This window comes from Dryobates pubescens, chromosome 2 (assembly GCF_014839835.1).
Source record: "Dryobates pubescens isolate bDryPub1 chromosome 2, bDryPub1.pri, whole genome shotgun sequence".
Classification (NCBI taxonomy): domain Eukaryota; kingdom Metazoa; phylum Chordata; class Aves; order Piciformes; family Picidae; genus Dryobates; species Dryobates pubescens.
The window spans coordinates 13,713,488-13,733,029 of record NC_071613.1 but is presented as its reverse complement, the minus strand read 5'-3'; the positions used below and the strand labels follow the sequence as shown (position 1 = coordinate 13,733,029).

The 19,542-nt window shown below is 46.3% G+C and overlaps 1 protein-coding gene across 1 annotated transcript in view; it reads left to right on the top strand.

The window, feature by feature from the left end:
* The first annotated feature begins 11,417 nt into the window (after positions 1-11,417).
* SUSD4 (sushi domain containing 4) overlaps positions 11,418-19,542 on the top strand; it is a 79,695-nt gene continuing 71,570 nt past the window's right edge. The window contains exons 1-2 of the mRNA XM_054170326.1: positions 11,418-11,573; positions 11,880-12,035. Of these exons, the coding sequence (XP_054026301.1) occupies positions 11,915-12,035 (121 nt within the window). The 5' untranslated portion in view covers positions 11,418-11,573; positions 11,880-11,914. The remainder of the gene's footprint in view (positions 11,574-11,879; positions 12,036-19,542) is intronic.

Below are 19,542 nucleotides of genomic sequence, written 5' to 3'. Positions count from 1 at the left end.
ATAAATAATATAACCTTAGCACCTAATTACAAAGGAGGGCAAAGCTTTTAAATGGCATTAAACTTAATAAAAAGGAATAATTAATGTGATGTCAATTAACCTGTTGATGAAGACTAGACCTGAATGGATCTGCTTTTCATTAGCAAGCATGAAGAACCAGACAACTCCCATAGGGATTCAAACACCTGAAAGTCATCTTACTCAGAAAAAAAGACAGAACACTTTCTTCTTTGTAGCTAAGTGGGTTTTCAGACCCTGCTCTGGGGAGCTGTTGTCCCTGGAGGGTGCACTAGACCTTGTGCAGAGGAAGACAGCATGATTTCGGAGGCTTTTCCAGTCCATGCTGTTGCCATGCTGCTCTCTCCTCCTACAGGCTAGAGAGGCCTTGCTCTTTCCTGCCTTCCATTCCCAAACAGATTGTTACAGAGAAACTCACCCCAGTTCCAACGCTGCCCTTCTTTCTCACCCTCCTCTCCTGCCTTCAGCTACCCAGTGACTCTCCACCTACAGATTTCATTTCAGGGACTACAGAGGGGAGGCACTCCCATCAAGTCACACATGGACTTAACCTGTCGTTCTTGCTATGCCCCCTCCACACTCTTCACCTTGCTTTTAGAACTGCTGATGTTCTTTTTGTTTGGATTTGTTGAGGATGTGGTTGGGTTTTTTTTTTCTGAAGGAGAATAACTAATCCAGCCTAATCTAGTGTAGCCTTCCCTTCCATCCAAGCTAATCCTCTTGTTGCTATGAATTTCAGGGTGGCAACAGTATGCAGTAAGGGTGATCATGTTTTTTCTAGACAGTTTGAGATTTGCTATCATCTCACCTGACAAGAGCTGACAGATATTCAACTACAAAAATGCAGCATCAAAAAGAAACTAATAATAAAAAAAAGAAGCATCACATGCAAGGAGAAACCTGAATGAACCTGAACTGCCGAGAGAGAAATGAGCAGCTGATACAATTGGCACAACACTGTAGTAATGTTGCTATAGCAAAATCAAGTTATTTTTGTGACTACATGCAAAAAGAAAACAGTAGAAAATGCACATGGAAATTAGAGATGATGTGGTCAGGCTGGGAAATATACAGAGAAGGGCCACAAGAATGATCAAAGGACTGGAAGCCCTGCCATATAAGGAACTGTGTTTGTTCAAACTTGAGAAGAGAAGGCTTAGGGCAAACCTTATTACCATGTACCACTACATAAAGGGTGGCTACTCGGAGGATGAAGACTCCCCTTTTACAAGGAGTCCCATGGGAAAGACAAGGGGCAGTAGGTGGAAGTCATTCCTGGGGAGATTCTGATTGAGTCCCAAAAGAAAATTTTTCCCCATGAATCATAGAATCAATAAGGTCGGAAAAGACCTCAGGGATCATCAAGTCCAACCTGTCACCCAACACCTCATGACTGCTGAACCATGGCACCAAGTCCCACATCCAATCCCCTCTTGAACACCTCCAAGGATGGTGACTCCACCACCTCCCTGGGCAGCACATTCCAATGGCTAATGACTCTCTCTGGGAAAAACTTTCTCCTCACCTCCGGCCTAAACTTCCCCTCACGCAGCTTGAGACTGTGTCCTCTTGTTCTGGTGCTGGTTGCCTGGGAGGAGAGACCAAGCCCCTCCTGGCTACAACCTCCCTTCAGGTAGTTGTAGACAGCAATAAGGGCTCCCCTGAGCCTCCTCTTCTCCAGGCTCCCTCAGCCTCTCTTCACAGGGCTGTGCTCGAGGCCTCTCCCCAGCCTCGTTGCCCTTCTCTGGACACGTTCAAGAGTCTCAATGTCCTTAAACTGAGAGGCCCGGAACTGGACACAGGACTCGAGGTGCGGCCTAACCAGTGCTGAGTACAGGGGCACAACGACTTCCCTTCTCCTGCTGGCCACACTGTTCCTGATACTGGCCAGGATGCCATTGGCCTTCTTGGCCACCTGGGCACACTGCTTGCTCATGTTCAGCCAGCTGTCAACCAGTACCCCCAGGTCCCTTTCTGCCTGGCCGCTCTCCAGCCACTCCAACCCCAGCCTGCAGCACTGCATGGGGTTGCTGTGGCCAGTGTGCAGAACCCGGCACTTGGATGTGTTGAGTCTCATGCCGTTGGACTCTGCCCATCTGTCCAGCCTGTCAAGGTCCCTCTGCAGAGCTCTCCTACCCTCTAACAGATCAATACCTGCCCCCAGCTTGGTGTCATCTGCAAATTTACTGATGTTGGACTCAATGCCCTTGTCCAGATGATCAATAAAGATATTGAAGAGGACGGGGCCCACCGCTGATCCCTGGGGAACATGGCCGCCAGCTGGCTGTGGCACCTTTCACCACCGCTCTCTGGGCTTGGCCCTCCAGCCAGTTCCTAACCCAGCGCAGAGTGCTGCTGTCTAAGCCACGGTATCAAAGGCCTTGCTGAAGTCCAGGCAGACTACATCCACAGCCTTCCCCACATCCACCAGGCAGTCACCTGGTCATAGAAGGAGATCAGTTTGGGCAGGCAGGACCTGCCCTTCCTACATCCATGCTGGCTGGGCTGATCCCTTGGCCATCCTTCAGGTGCACAGTGATTGCCCCCAACGATGATCTGCTCCATAATTTTTCCTGGCACTGAGGTCAGGCTGACAGGCCTGGAGTTTGAAGGTTCCTCCATCTAGCCTCTCTTGTGGATGGGGATCACATTAGACACTGGGAATCATCTCCCAAGGGAAGTACTGGATTCCCCTACACTGGACTGTTTAAGGCTCAGCTTGACAGGGTGCTGGGCCATCTCATTTCACCTATGCTACTACCTAGAAATGTTGGACCAGATGATCATTGAGGTCCCTTTTCTAGCCCCTTTCTTCTGGCTGCACTAAGTCATGCTATATGGGTGTTGCTTTACATTGTGGATTTTCCTGAAGGTTTTGCAGCTTGATGAGGACAGATGTAGAAGAACCCTAGTGTAGCAACAATGACACAACCATCCTTTTGTGGCTTTTGCATGGCTTTACTGCAAAATGGATGTAAACTGCTGCATCTCTATCAAGAAAGACAAAAATGTGTAGATATGGATACAGAAGATGCATGGAAATCGATTCTTGCTGAATTCATATTTGATCTTGTGTTATGAAGTTAAGGTTTTGCATGGCATTTGATTAGGGCCCAACAATCTACAAAGCCATCCTATAGTGCTACAAAATGGTGGTGTTTTGGCTTTCTTTTGGGTTACTTTGCTTTTAAGATTACAAAGGTACAGGTGTGTGCACTGGAAGTGGGCTCAAAAAGCAGCTTTATTCTTGTCATAACCCTTCAAAGAACGTGTGTGCACACATCTTTGTTTTAGCAGTAGCTGTGGGATTGTGAGCTCTGCACAAGTGCTTGGAGGTGATGCTCTCAAAGGTCTCTTCCAACCTCAACAGTTCTATGATTCTATCTGCTTCAGATCTTTCATTCTTCTCCCCTCTCACGGGAACTCCACTCTGATTCCTCCTTCTTTTTTTGTGTCCTAAAGGAATAGATAAAGCTGCTCTTTATGTGAGGAAAAAGGTAGCACACATTACTTTTCTACATGGTTAATTAAATGCTTCTAGGCAAACACACTCTGTCTACACTAACCCTGTGGAATCATGAGACACAAGGACCTGAGTCCCCCTGGGCTGTGGAAGCAGATTTCTTCTGCACCTGAGTGGAGAGCTCAGCTGCTGTTTGGACAAGGGAGGGCGCATCCCTTCTGGTTTGAAAGAGACTCTTCTTATTAAAAGCATCTTGCTAGTTTACACAGGTATATCATTCTGGCACATGGAGGAACAGCACTTGCTAGGCAAGCACAAGATCCATGCTGCTGAGGATGAGCTCATACCCTGAAACACACCCCCAAACCCTGGGAATTTTTGCTAAGAAATATTGAAGGGACTTTGACTTAAATTACAGCTGATCAGGGGGCTGGGGCTTGCAGTTGTGAATTCAAGTACCCTTTAGAGGAGCTGCCTGTAGCTCTAAGTTTAGGCAGCAGTAGGAAGGAAGAAATTTGTGTCTTGCTGTCCTTGTGTGGTTTCCTACGTATCACAGAACCACAGAATACAGTGGGTTGGAAGGGACCCTTGAAGTTCTCTTGGCCAACCCCCCAGCATGTAGTGGGAACATCTCCAACAAGACCAGGTTTCTCAGGACCCCAGGGATGGGGCCTCAACCACATCTCTGTCCCAATATGTTCCAGTATTTCACCATTCTCATTGTAAAGAACTTCCTCCTTATGCTTGACCTAAACCTACCCTGCTCCAGCTTAAAACCATTGCCCCTCACCCTATAGCTATATGCCCTTCTAAACAGCTCGTCTCCAGTCCTCCTGTAAGGTTCCCTTCAAAAATGAAATGCAGCTATAAGGTCTCCCTGGAGCCTTCTTTTCCTCATGCTCAACAGTCCCAACTCTTGCAGCCTGTCCTTGTGAGGTCCTCCAGCCGTCTGATTTTTTGTAGCACTTCTGTGGACCCACTCCATCAGGTCCATGTCCTTCTTGTACTGGGGGCCCCAGAGCCAGCCACAGTACTCCAGGTGAGGTCTCAGCAGAGCAAAGCAGAGTGGCAGAATGACCTCTGCTGGCCACACTTCTTTTGATGCAGCCCAGGATGTGATTTGCCTTCTGGGCTGCAAGTGCCCGTTGCTGGCTCATGTCCAGCTTCTGGTCCACCACGTAATGGCTGGGCTGCCCACCCCAAAGGTGTGGTGGCAGTCAGATGTGTGCCTTCCCGTTCTGCTCTTGGTTCCCTCTGCCAGACTCCTGAAAAGGGATGGAAAGTGTGATTTGGGAACTTCAGCAGTGGGAAACCTGATGGGGTCAAGGACCTTAATTTACACAGATCAACCTTCAGTGAGCAATGAATTTGTGAGCTGGAAGTGAAAGACACAGGGTCCTCTTATGTATAACTTCACGTATCATAATACAAAGAAAACTGACTGTGTCAAGTGTGCTGTAGGCATAGAAAAATTAATTGTGAGTTTATACTTAAGGGTGATGAGTACCATTCATGCTTAGAACAGTGCTGCAAATAGAACACTGCATATTGTGCTTTGTGTTTGCTAGCCTCTTCTTGTCCAGAGGGATGAAAAGAAAAGCACTCATGACGAATTTAAATTGGTCCTGGAATTATTTCTCTTTGCATTCTTCTGCTGGAAATTACTATCTAATGGAAAGTGAGGGGCAAATGGAATCACAGGACTAGTGGCAAGCACAGCTTGGCTAGAATCAGAGAAGTAAAAAAACTCTTCATCTGTTCAGCTGAGCCACAGATCTCCCAGTAAGTGTGGCATAGGTGAGCTCTCCAGTTATCCAGGTATTTTTTCTCCCCTCTCTGCAATCTCCTCTGAACTATGTTGATGGAAATAAAAATATAGTTCTCTGTTAATTAAAACTTTTCATTACTTATGTAGGTCAGTAGGAAACAAGAAAGTAGTTCAAACTCCACCCTCCCTATGCTGCCAGTGTTTCTAATGAAATGTAATTAGCACTAATTGGTAAAACTACACTGATGGCTGGTTATTAATGTTTGTGTATTGGTCCCAGATGTGGTTTTATGGCTGTCAGTGCTAATGGTTCAGTGAAGGAAAAAGAATTCTCCTCTCATATTGCTGTCATTTTCTTCAGGGTGCTCCTCCTTCCAAAGAGCAGTGATTATGTTTAGTGCAGGGAAAGCCTCTTCCTAAATCCTGACATTGTCAGAAACTGAATGCCTTCAACTCCCATTTGAATTCAGTAGGAGCTGAAAGCAGCCAGCACTTAACATCTGCAGAATCAGGACTCAACAATTTTAGGGCTGCTTTTCTTGAGCCATCATAATTGCTAGTGAGTGGTTCAGAATTTATCAAAATAATTATCCTCCTAATTGCATACCTGTTCTTGAAAGCACACTTATGAGGCAAGCCTCTCTTCTAAGCAATCACCTCAAAGTATTCTGTTTAGAATAATTGCTTTTCTGCAATCCCTGCAATTACTGAGTGGATGGCAATCACCTTCTTCTGGCAGTCACAGGTGAGAAAGTTGGCCTTTTTAGACAGGGATGAAATGATGAAATCCAGGTTTCCCAATACAAATCTACACAGAATGGTGTTGGGTGTAGCCTTTTGCTGAGTCAAGCAAAGGCAACCTCATGGTGAAGAGAAGGGTCTCCAGGCATGCTCTGGTAGGGTTCAGAGCACACTTGATGATTGGAAAATGTTTAGGAACTCATTCCCTCCTGAATATTAACAGTAAAACCTAACCCTAGAATCATAGAACCAACCAGGTTGGAAAAGACCTCAGGGATCATCAAGTCCAATCTCTTACCTAATACCTAACACCTCATGACAACTAAACCATGGCTTCAAGTGCCACATCCAATCCTTTTTTGAACACCTCCAGGGACAGTGAATACATACATAGAATACATAGAATAAACCAGGTTGGAAGAGACCTTCAAGATCATCGCATCCAACCCATCAACCAATCCAACACCACCCAAACAACTAACCCACGGCACCAAGAATCCAACACCTCCCTGGGCAGCACATTCCATTTCTTCCTGGGAAGAATTTTCTCCTCACCTCCAGCCTAAACTTCCCCTGGTGCAGCTTGTGACTGTGTCCTCTTGTTCTGGTGCTGGTTGCCTGGGAGAAGAGACCAATCCCCACTTGGATGCAACATCCTTTCAGGTAGTTGTAGAGAGCAATAAGGTCTCCCCTGAGCCTCCTCTTCACCAGGCTAAGCAACCTCAGCTCCCTCAGCCTCTCCATGTAGGGCTTGTGCTTGAGATCTCTCCCCAGCCTTGTTGCCCTTCTCTGGACAAGTTCAAGTATCTCAATGTCCTTCTCAAACTGAGGAGCCCAGAACTGGAGACAGGACTCAAGTGCTGAGTACAGGGGCACAATGACTTCCCTGTTCCTGCTGGCCACACTATTCCTAGTGTGAATGAGACTATACCAAGTCTGGCTCCTCTTGTACCTCTTTTGTCCTGGCTCTTCATCCTTGAGCATTCTCAAGCACTTTCCTGTGGTACAGCACCAACAACCATCAGTTTCACACTGCAAGAGCACCACTCAAGCCAGTGATGGCGCAGGTTTTCATGTTGCCTTGGGTGCTTGGATGGCACTTCTCACACCTTCACACACAGAGAAAATTATTATACTGTATTAAAGATTCAGGGCCAAATGCTCTGTAAGGTGGGCACAGTCTTCACATTCTCCAGTCCAGAGCAGAGTCAGCATTATTGCTCTTTCACTTGGCTTGGAGTCTGAGACTACTTTTTGGGTTGGATGCATTTAGCTGCAGTTTTCAACCCAGCCTTTTATCCAGCATGTATCTCAGAACAAGATAATCAAATAAATGTGTGTGGAAAGATAAAAATAAGATAATTAATTAGACATGTTTGTATGGCAAGATAAAAATAAAACTCTGCAACTTCAAATACAGGCAGAATGCTTTACTCATGAAGATTATCAAGCTCCAGGAGGAGACCAGCCAGAATCTAGCTGAGATGCCCACCCTACACTTGCTAGAAGCAGCCAGGAGCCTGGTGTGTGCACCAGCTGGAGGGGAGTTGAAGCCCTCACCCTCCAATGAGGCTGCAGCCAGCCAGAAATGCCTCTCACCACATGGCAGCACCCATGGTGATCTCCCCCTGCTACCGGCAGCACTGCCTCAGTGTTTACTTGCTGAACAACAGGAACCTGCTTCTGGTGGGTAGGGATGAGTGCTGGCACTTTTTAATCTTCATTCTGGAGGATGGCTGCTCACAAGAGGCATTTTTAGTTGCAGAGGCAGTGCAGGGAGATGGAGGCAGTTCCATGAGGATGTACAGAGAAAAAAGGAAAAAAGTCACATCATCACTCTGCCTTGTTTCCACCTGCTCTGTGCCAGCACTGGTTAGGGGTTATCCCCACTGGAGACAAGTCAGAGTTAGTCCCTACAGGTTTGAGGCTTAGCTGTAAACAGGCTTAGAATAAATAGTGGAGGGGTGACCAAGTGTGGGAAGGGAAGACAAAGTAAAATAAAATCACAAAATCTGTGCTTGTGAAGCACTGGGGAAGGCTGCTGAGGGACAAATCCTTCTGTAATTTACAGTCTGTACTGTGCAACAGCAGCTCAGAGCTTCAGGTACAGCCCATTAACACTGCTCTGGCCCCACTTTGGCTCGGGAGGATGCACCAAAATTGATTGTGTATGTCAGGTTTGGTCACTGAGATGCTGTAGCCCTTCAGGTAATCTACCCCTTCCAGAAAAGTCCAAACTGAAGCAGAGTAGCCCCTTCTCCTCTGCCTCTCTGTGGGCAGGCTTGATGCAGGCTCCATCATAGAATCATAGAAACATGGAATTATTCTGTCTGGAAGAGACCTTTAAGATCACAGAGTCCAACCTAAGATCACCATGGACATTAAACCAGAGTGCCATGTCCACACATTTCTTGAACACCTCCAGGGACAGTGACTCCATGCCCTGACTCCATCCTCCTCTACCTCTTGCAGCTCCTCACTCATCTGAGCTTTCCTGGGCAGCAGACCTACTCTGCTTTCGGCTGACAGGGATGCCCACCAAACTCCTTTGTCCACTGGGGGACAGCACCTCCAGCCCTTTGGCTGCTGCCACCATCTTGCATCCTACACCTATGAGCTACTTGGCAAGAGGTGATTTTTTACAACTCATTAGGAGTGGGAAGAAGAGCTGCTGTACAAGTGAGCATAGATTTTCTGGTGCTGTTTGGAGTGGTCCTCCCACTTATCTGGGATGGCCGATGACTGACCAGAGCACTTGGTTGTCCTTCCTCAAGCTGAACAGTGTAAGCTGCAGGGCTGCACACACATGTGGGTAGGAGCAGAACCAAGGGTCAAGTAGTGTCTATCAACACTGACAGATGTTACTTCATTCTTCTCTTCCTCCTTGGAAGGCTGCTGTACACCTGACAGTAATGCCCCAATCCATGTCGAAGGCAGACTTTGCATTTTAATGGGTGCAAAACAGGAACAAGCTAGCATGCTGGGGATGTTATCTTGTGCTATTTTGATTTCAGAAATCAAAGCTATTAAAACAGTGACATAAAAATAAAGATCCTACTACTGCAGATCATAGCATCATAGAGTGGTTTGGGTTGGAATGGACCTTTGACATCTCTCCTAGTCCAACAGCCCTGAAGTAAGCAGGGACATCTTCAATTAGATCTGACTGCTTGGAGCCCTGTCCAACATGACTTTCATTGTTTCCAGGGATGGAGCATCCACCACCTCTCTGGGCAACCTGTGCCACATTGTAAAAAATGTCTTCCTTTTATCTAGCCTAAATCTCCCCTGCTTTAGTTTTAAAACCCTTGCCCCTTGTCCTGTTGCAACAGGTCCTCCTAGAACATCTGTCCCCTTGTTTCTTATAGACCCCCTGGCCTCCCTGGATCCTTCTCTCATCCAGGTTACAAAGCTCCAGCTCTCTCAGCCTTTCTTCACAGAACAGGTGCTCCAGCCCTCTGATCATTTCTCTGGCCCTCCATTGGACCCACCACAACAGGTTCATGTCCTTCTTTTTCTGTGGGCTCCAGAGCTGGACACAGTAATCCAAACGAGGTTTCACCACAGTGGAGCAGAACAGCAGAGGCACTCCCCTCAACTTGCTGGCCATGCTTCTTTTGAGGTATCCCACTGTCTATATAATTGATGAAGATGGTCCCAGTACAGATCCCTGAGGGACACCACTTGTCCTCAAACTTCATCCGGACATCGGGCCAATACAGAGAGAGACCAGGAATAATAATCTGCCTTGGCAGGGAAGTTGGAGTCAATGATGTCCAGAGGACCCTTCCAACCCCTACCATTCTGTGATTCTGTGAATTGCTGCATTAGTGCTCTGTCCTGCCACTTGTAGTAGCCAGCAGTTTACTGCCTCAGGGGAACCATGTCTATCATGTAATTGTGCCTGTGTGGTATTTGCTCAGCTTAGGAGAGCTGTTACTGACCTGAACTCTCTCTCTAGACTGGCTGAGGAGGTGAAAACTGACCTGGTAAGGAAATGATGCTTGGGTGAAAAGGCTCTGTTATTTTCCAAATTTCCTCTTTAAAAGGAGCAGCAAAGGTATCTCAGAGGTTGAATACTCTCTTAGCTGAAAATTTGCCACTTGGTTTTCCTTTCTTAATGGAAGACCTGTATTTCACTACAAGATGCCCATTTTCTCCCGGGGAGAGTAAAGAGAGAAAGAACTATATTCCTCACGCTGCTCTTTGAACTGGTACATGATGTACTGATTTGAGCTGAAGTCCCTCTTCAATAGCCTGCAATTTTAACACAGAGGGGACAGAATCAGGAGTCTGAGACACTTGAAAGCAACCCCAGCTTTGATGCATCCAGATGTTCTGTTTTCACATGCCATTATCAGAAGTCCATGTATCTTTTGGGTACGAGTTTGCATTGAGTCCAAGTATGTTTTGTTACAAATGCACCTTCTCTTGTTCCAGTTTCTTCCCCTTCCTGTACCCCAGGAGTGTGCTTCATATCTTAACCATCTTCGCAACCTCCTCAGCAAGAGGACCCCCTGCATGACCTCTGAGCAAGCGAAGGGTTGCAATGCCCAGTTGAGGGTATTTCCCAGTGCAGTACAACTAGCACCAGAAATCATGGAGCTGTGTCACAGTGGCTTAGGCCACCAGACGGTGTCTCCAATTCAGTGGTTCCAGGCAGTGAATTTCACAGATGGATTAAGTCCAGCTGAGTGCTGCTCCTAACAGGCCAACTGCTTCAGCTGGCAGGCCAGAGCATACTGCCTTTCTCCAAAGACAGCTGATGGGACAGAGTGTTCCATAAGATACCTTCTCACTCCCACCACCCGGGGATGATGCAGCACTGGCACTCTGGGGTGTTGGTCTATTCTCCTAAGTAGTGATAGAACAAGAGGGAATGGCCTCAAGCTGCACCAGGTGAGGTTTAGGCTGGACATAAAGAATTTTCACTGAAAGGGTTGTCAGGCATTGGCATAGGCCGCCTAGGGAGGTGGTTGAGTCACCATCCCTGGAGGTGTTTAAAAGCCATGTAGATGTGGTGCTTGGCGATATAGCTCGGTGGTCGACTTGGCAGAGAGAGTTGGACTTGATTCTGAAGGTCTTTTCCAACCTAAATGATTCTGTGATCAGCACTGACACAACCCACACCTCATACCCACTGTTCTGCCCGTCTGCTGAAGCACAGGGCATCTTCAATATGCTGCCTCAGAGCTGCTCACCCTTTTGAAGTGCGAACTGCCCGAAACTCCCAGGAGTAAAAAAACCTTAACTTCGCGTTCCTCTGCTTTTGGAAGTGTCTGGGCACCGCTCCAGGGGTGCTCCCCGCTCCCTCCGCTCGGGTTCCCTGCCGGCAGCCCCCCTCCTCGGGATGCCTACCCGGCGGGACGCCGTGCCGAGCCTTGCCGAGCGCGGCGGGGCGCCGCAGCCTTGCCCGCGGCTGCCATGCGTGTGCGCGGTGGCGGGGCTGCCCGCGCTGCCGCTGGGCGCCGGCGGTCCCGCAGCGCAGGGCTCCCCGCGGCGGCTCTCGGCTCGGCTGCGCGGCCGCGGCCGGGCGGGCGCGGACAGGTGCGCGCTGCGGCTCCCCGCTGCCCCCCTCCCCAGGTAAGGGCCGCATGTGCCTGCGTGTGCCGCGATGCGTGTGCGCGCCCGCCCGCCCGGCCCCGGCAGCTTGCCGAGCCGCAGCGGCGGAGGCGGCGGCAGCGGTAGCAGCCGCGGAGGTGCCCGTCGGCGCTGGAGGGGGGGAACCCCCGCAGGTAGCGGAGGGGGTTGCGGGGCAGGGAGGGCGGCGGTGCGGGCGGTGCGGAGGAGGGCGGTGCGGGGGCAGCCGCGCGGCGGGTTGCGGGAGCGGCGGGGGCGACCTGCGGAGCCCCGGGCAGCGGCGAGGCGGAGCCGGCTCTCTCGTTACAGGCGGCGACGAACCGGATGCCTTTGGCGGGCAGAAGATGTGTCATGGGAAGCAGGCGAGCGGCGGCGGTGCCCTCCCGGCGGCGCAGCGGCGGGCGCTGGCCGCGGCGCTGTGGCTGCAGCTGGCTTTGAGCCTCGGCCCGGGGCCGGTGGCGGGCGGTGAGTGAGGGGGCCCCGGCCCCTGCCCTCCTTCCTCCGCCTGAGCCGCCCCTTTCCCTGCCGCCCCCGCAGCTCCGGTCCCGGGAAGGGGTTTGGGGCGGGGTGGGGGGATAGCGGGAAAACTTCCTCCCCTGCGCCCGGCACCCTCCGAGGGGAGCGAAGAGCCGCTCGATCCTGAGAGTGTCCCCCCCACACCTCTGCCCACCCCTGTCCGCAGCCTCTGGTACCTCTCGCGGGGACCCCTAGGAGAAGGGAGCCTTACCCCGGCCCCTGCTAGGCAGCAGTAGCTCTGTGTAAGTGCAGCGTGATTTTGAAAGAGCGTCATGTTTTTCATTGGGGAAAAAAAAAAAAGCAGAAAAAAAAAGAAGCAGCCTTCTCCTCCGCCTCCCCCCCGCGATCCGCTCGGACACCTCGCAGATGACTCTTCGTGCAAAAGCCCCATGCAGCTGGGGGCAGCAGGAATTTCGGGGGGACGCAGTCGGGATTTGGGTCTGAAAACGCAACGTCCTTCAGCACTCTCCTCGTGGAGGAGCGACACAGCCAGATTTGGGGGTTTTGTTATATTTTTTTTCCTCCTTTTTAATTTTAATTACATTTTCACACTACCATTTTAAATTATTGAGCCTGTGAGATATTTTCAGCAGGTACATTTAATCACAAAATTGCTTTAAATTGATCCCATAATTAGGCTTGGATTGCTGGAAAAGTCTTAGAGTAAACTGCTTTGCTGTAAAAATGAACTTAGCTCTGATAATCAGAGCAGCTTCACATTTCTATTCCGGCATAGTATTAGATATTTATGTTGGGGGAATAAGCCATTTTATGATGGAATCGCATCACTAATGGCAGACAGAGTCTAATCTAAAAATTGCCTGGGCTTTTGCTCGCACCAAAGATGCCAAAATTTTCTAACTTGAATGCCTAAGCTCCAGCAGCTCCAATCCAGATGTGTTTTCTATCTGTGAATAGAGACTTAGAGCGACACGGCTGAAAAGGACCTCAGAAGATCATCTGGTCCGTCCTCCTCTTGACATGATTCAGTCCTAATTTTCTGTGTGGAGGTGATGATAATGCCATTTTCCAACAGAAATCCCGTGAATGCAAAATTTGATTCCAAGCTTTTAAACTGTTGCAGTCGCTAGGAATCCCTCTTCAGAAATCAATGGGGGATTTTTTTGTATCTACAACTGTGTTGCCCTTGGTTTCCTGCCCAGCTTGCTTTCAGCATGGTGATGCCATTCTGCCTGTCTTGTGCTTTCCTTGCCATTGGACTTGTGTGAGCTCCTGTCCTTCTTTACCCTTCTTCTTATGGCTTGATTCATAAAAATTGAGACTATTCCAAGCCCCCTATCCCCACCTCTCCCAGAGGCTGTGTCCTGCAGTGTGATTGTTGGCACTTATTTAGCTGATTAGTGCAAGAGGTACTTCAAAATATGGTTTATTTCTCCCTTGAATGTAGTAGTTTTCATCACAGCCTGCAATAACATCGTCTGTGATGTTGATCGTTATTCATACTGCTGCCTTTCACCTTGGCACTATAACTAATTCTAATTCCATTTGTAAGGCATTTCAGGATCCCTCACAAATTTTTATTATTATTATTAATTTTTTTTTTCCTTTTTAGTCCAGAGTGTAGGAAAAGGCAGCACACTGAGTGCTGCTGCGTGGGTAAAATAATCAGTGAAAAATATTCATGGCGGTTCTTACTTTACTATCGCTATTATTTTCCAGTGGGGTTGTGCTTGGAAGTTAGGCACTATATAAATACTGCTGAATGTACAGGTCTTTCATGAGGTAGAATGGATGGTTGTTGTGTTGGGTGGGGGTTTTTTTTTCCACCTGGAGTCATTCAAGTAGTAAAAATCATGAGCTCTGTAATTATAGCAGAAGACTGTAAATTAGAATCCCTCCTGTTTTAAGACTCTGGAGTATCTGATCAAGCTTGCTTTCTGTGAAGCCTCAGATCTTGACTCCCCAACCTGTGACCTAGAGTTTGAGAACTTGTAAGTAGCCATTGTTACTGACCAAAGTTGTGTTTTCCTGGGACCTATAAACATGTTATTTCTGTAGGACTCTCCTCATTTTCTGGATTCATGTATCCAGACAGAAGGCACCCAGCATTACTGACTGCTTCGGAAAATGTAGCCCAAATCCCTCTCTGTCTTCTCATTATCTGTTAAATAAAGATAATCATACTTCTCTCAGAGATTTGAAAAGAGCTTTGATGGCAGTTAATGAAAATACTATGGAGGTGGAAGGAATTTGTTTCAAAAGCTTTAGAAAAATAGTAGTGACAATATGCTGAAATAAAAACTCTCTCACATAACTGGGAAATTAAAATGAATAGTTTAGGGTTGTTTTTTCAATAAAGCAATCCCTGGCTTACATTTTGGGTCCCATTTATAGCTTCCTCCCTTTCCTGAGCTGATAGCAGGATTTGGCTGCTGTAATAATCCTGTCATGACTTGTGTGACTCCTTCTATTTTATATCTGACTAAGCTGTATTGATTGTCACATTCTACCATTTCACCCCAAATCAATACTACTTATAACTCCTTTTTTTTTTCCTTGTCAATAACCCTACAGAGAATAACTCTGTTTATTACATTCAGACTTTCCCAAAAGTGGATCTAGCAGAAAATTTGCTGTAGAAGTGAACTCAAATGAACAAACCTTTCAGCTATCAATACACCTCATTCCTCCCTGATGTATTTAACTCTGCTGATACCAGATCTCTCGTGCATCAGCTTGTGGCTTTCACATAATCATCTTTGTTTATCTTGCTTTTTGCTATCATGTCATAGTGCAAGAAAGAAAGAAAAGAAAGTAGGAGCAGGCTGGGAAAGCTAGCAGGAGGAAAAATGAAATTCACAAGTGGATGAAGCTGATGAGAAGTTATTTGGTCCTTTTAAGGCATTGTAAGTCATCTGTAAGGCATTGCTAGTATGGAGATGATAGCTGTAAGAATATGTTTTTATACCTATATTTCAAATGCCTGGAATTATATTAGGATGGGGGGGAGGGGGGAGGGGGAATCTAAAAGGAGACTGAGAGAAAAAAAAGTTCAGTAAGCTTCTGGTTTTGAGGTTTGTTATGTGGCCTTAGAATTTTGTCATTGTAGCCAGACATCTGGGTGCATGTCTGCTTTATCATCCTAGCTCGGTTGTTTGAGCCTTGTTCTTCCACAGTGTCATCTGCACGGCCCCATGGAGAGGCTCAGCTTTGCAGTGTGCATCTCTGTAGGCTTGGACAGGATCATAGGCTGTCACGTTGTCTTACCTCTTGTTTTCAAGCAGGGTCAGGTGTAATCATGTTCTTCTTGCAGGATGTTTATTTAATCTTCTTCTTAAAAGGTCTCCACCTCTTCTTTAAGCACCCTCTGCGAGTGCTTCATCAACCTGTACTCTAGCAAGTTTTTCCTAAGGTCTAACCTGAAGCACCCTTGCTGCTGTTTAAGCCTGCTAGTTCTCATCTTGTTTATAGCAGACATTCAGCAGAGCTGCTGCTCCTCAGCTTTCTGGCTGTCTTTCACGTTCTGCTCCACCTCTTTGGTCTTCTGCTGCATAAATGGGGATTCCAGTTCCTTCAGACTGTATGGCCACAGTTTCTCCAAGCTTTTCCCGAGACTGGATCACTGGTCATTCATACCATGAGCTTGCTCCCATGGGGCCATGTCCCTGTGGAATGCACTGCCCAGCAGCCTCATCAGTGCTGAACAGACATGAGGGATAGCTGTCTGTGCATTAGAAGCTCTGGCCCTCTTCAGACATCCTGAGTACTTTTGCCTTTTTTATATGACATGGTTTATATCCAGCTTCTGAATCCCTGTAGCTCCCAGGCTGGCTCATCCAGGGCTGCTACCTGGCCAGATGTTCCCATCTCATATCCCTCCTTTTATTTAATTTATTATTTATTTTTAATTTTTTTTTTTTTTTGGGGGGGGGGGGGTGGCATTGCAGTCCCTTTATTGACTTTCCCTATTTTCATGTCCTGCAGCCAATGTCCCTTCACATTGTTGGATGCTTTTAAGATGGGAAGTACTGTACCTCACGCATGATGGTGCAGAAAACTGTCACACTGTGAAGCCTTCAAACATTATATTGAATATTAGTGATACCATGCAGAATTGTGTGGGGTTTTTTAATAGACCAAAGCTGAATTGTTACTGCTTTGTGATTTTATTGCATTTGGTTGGAGTCTTGGTTATGATATCTAACTTCTGCCTTTGGATGTGGTGGCTATCAAACCCACATCCTTCAGGTTTCTGAGAATAGTAGTCTTGTTTCCTTGTACCACTCAAATTTTTGTGGGTGCTGCTGATGCAGACCCACCTGAAGTTGTTTTTGACAAGAGAAGCCAGCCAAAGATTCCCCCCAGCTGCCTTGCATACACTTTTCAGATGATAAAAAATGCTGTCTGGAAAAAAATCAACAATCAGAATGTTTTCTGATACCCTCTCACTAAGTCTGCAGTTAATGTATTTTACTCACTCCTTCTCAGCGTGTCTGCTTTGAGTCCTCTGTATATTTGATGAAATCATCAGTTGTTTTGAAGGATTGTTTTTAACCTCCATCTTCCTGGAGAAGCTCAGTATTTTGACAGCAGCTGATTTTTCCCCACTGTGACACGATCTTATTCTCAACCCTCATACAAGCTTCCCTCCTCTCTCTACATCCTTGAATTAGCAGTGAAGTACCATTTTGCAGCCATTCTGCCTGCAAGTGGCAGAAGACAGCTCCTCGTTTGTCTTGGTGGCACATCCTTCTGCCCACAGCCTTGCAAGAGGTGGATCTAATTGACATATTAATCTTAAATCAGTTTCTTAGCATCCTGAAAGAAGGAGTTTTATCCCTGATTTACCATGGGATTTGGAAACTGAGGTTAACTTTGCTTCTCTGGTTTGTTCCCTTACTCCTGGGATTAGAGTAGACTATCTTTGATCTCTGTATTAGGGATGATTACAGCTTTAGAAGAATGAATTAATTATGCTTTGCTTGATTTTCTCATCAGCAGATAAGTGATGTAATTCATAGCCATGTTATTAGGTAGTTTGAGAACAACCCAAATGAAATATTACAGGGGTGAGAAATTAGGGGATTTTTACAAAGTGCAAGCTAAAGTTTACTTGAGTAGAAGGTTCTTTAACGACTTTTGCTGCTGCTGTGGGGTGGATTGTGGATTAATAATTCATTTTCTTACCAGAATTAGGAATATGTACTCTTTTCTTTAACTTTTACAGCTTCTTATGGATTTTTTTCTACAGTGATGCTCAGGTACTCCATTAAAAAAAAAAAAAGGAAAGAAAAATCCTTCTACCTCTGATTACAATTCCTTTTCTTTTTGTTTATTTAAACAAAATACACATTATTAGAAGTAAAAAAAAAACTTGCACTTGTGCTGTGCATTTCAGTGAGGTTTTCACAGAATGTTAGGGCTGGAAGGGACCTTGAAGGATCATCTAGTCCAACCCCCCTGCCAGAGCAGGATCACCTATACCAGATCACACAGGAACCTATGCCAGATCACACAGGAGCGCAGCCAGGCAGGTTTTAGGCATGCAAAGGACAACAAAGTGTGACCCAAATTAGTATTAGTAGTGCAAATGTGAATGAAAACCTGTGCTGTGCTTAGTGGTGAACATAACTTAGTAAGAAGATGAGCTTGAGGGATAAAGTGGTGTAGTGTGTAGAATTTGATTCACTAAGTGTGAAAATTTGCTTTGCTAACGTATTCAAGGGATGGAAGGTGCCAGTATCTTGCCAAATTCAGCAATTTAACTGTGAAACCAACATCTCCTCACTTAGTTTTATATCTTCTCAGCTACTTGCTTCAACGAGGCACAAGCATGGCATTATGAAACCAATTACAGGCTGTACATCTACTGGATTTCACAGCAGAGCAGTTTACGGCAGCAGCTTTTAATGTCCACACTTCCTTTCTGGCTATTGTAACCCATTTCTTTTTGTCCCCACCAAGTCTGGTCAGTTGCTTTTCAGAGGGGGCTCTGGTGACTTTTCCTGAACAGCTGGGCTGCTGATGGGATTTATCCAAATTGGGGTGTTTCTTTGTCCTTGTACTGAAAACAGCAGAAGTGGTTGTTGGTGCCATCCGTGCACACTGAGCTCCTATTGGGAGTCATAGCATCATAGAATGGTAGGGGTTAAAAGGGACCTCTGCAGATCATTAAGTCCAACTCCTCTGCCAAAGCAGGATCACCTAGGGCAGGTCACACAGGAGCACATACAGACAGGCCTTGAAAGTCTGTAGAGAAGGAGAATCCATGACCTCTTTGAGCAGCCTGTTCCAGTGCTTTGGCACCCTTACAGCAGAGAAGTTTTTCCTCATGTTGAGGTGGAACTTCCTCTGTTTCAGTTTGTACCCATTGCCCCTTGTCCTATCACAGGGCACCACTGAAAGGAGACTAACAACTTCTTCTTGTCACTCACCCTTCAGGTAATTGTAAATGTGTTGGATGAGTTTTCATGCTCATGATAGGTGACCCCTGAATCTATTGACTTTTAAATTGCGTAGCGTCCATCCTGGGTTGTTCTTCTCTTCATTATTAAGGGATTACACCATGTTGTTGCTGTCTAGAGAAGCTGCAGAATTCATGAGGAGCATTTCTATATTAAATATGCTTTGTTTGGAACATTTCTCTACTAAACAAACCTTGGTGGTTTTGGTTTTGGATTATTTTTTTTTGTGTTGGTTGGTTTTATTTTGGGTTTTGGTTTGTTTGGGGGTTTTGTTTTGTTTTTTCCCCAGTATGATCAACTTTGGAAAGTAATATATGGGGCTTTTCTGCAAGGGCCACTACTTACTTTAGCTAAACATATCACATTAGAAGAAAAAGAAACACCAATCAACATATAATTTGGCAAACGTTTTTGCTTGTGCAATAGTAACAATAGGGATAAAAATGGGACTTTTTTTCCTTCTAATACAGCCCTTCTCATCCACAGATTTCAAAACACTTTATAAAGGAGAATGGAATGGAATGGAATAGAATAGAATAGAATAGAATAGAATAAACCAGGTTGGAACAGACCCTCATCACGTCCAACCCATCATCCAACACCATCTAATCAACTAAACCATGGCACCAAGCACAGTTCTGTTATGTCCCTTTGTGTGTAGGAAAATTACTGTAGAAAGGTTAAATGACTTAAAGCCATGTTTCACCTAAGAAACAGATCTTGCCTTAGACTGGGAAGAGATCTAGGTCTCCATCCAGCATTTTCTTCTGTAAATAGAACTTTAGGAACTTCCTAATCCATGATACTGCCTTTGTACTAGGACTTTTTTTGGCTGTGAAAGTCTTCTAACTAAAATGAGCACTGGATTTTCTGTTGATATCAATTGCTACTTAAGCAAATCACAAAGGGAGTTTTTTCCAGTGGGGTTTTATTTGCCTGACTCCTTTATGTCTGAGATGGCACACGGCATTTGTCCAGGTGCTAAAACCATCTTCTGACTAATGAAAAATAAAATGTTACAAGTAAGGGTT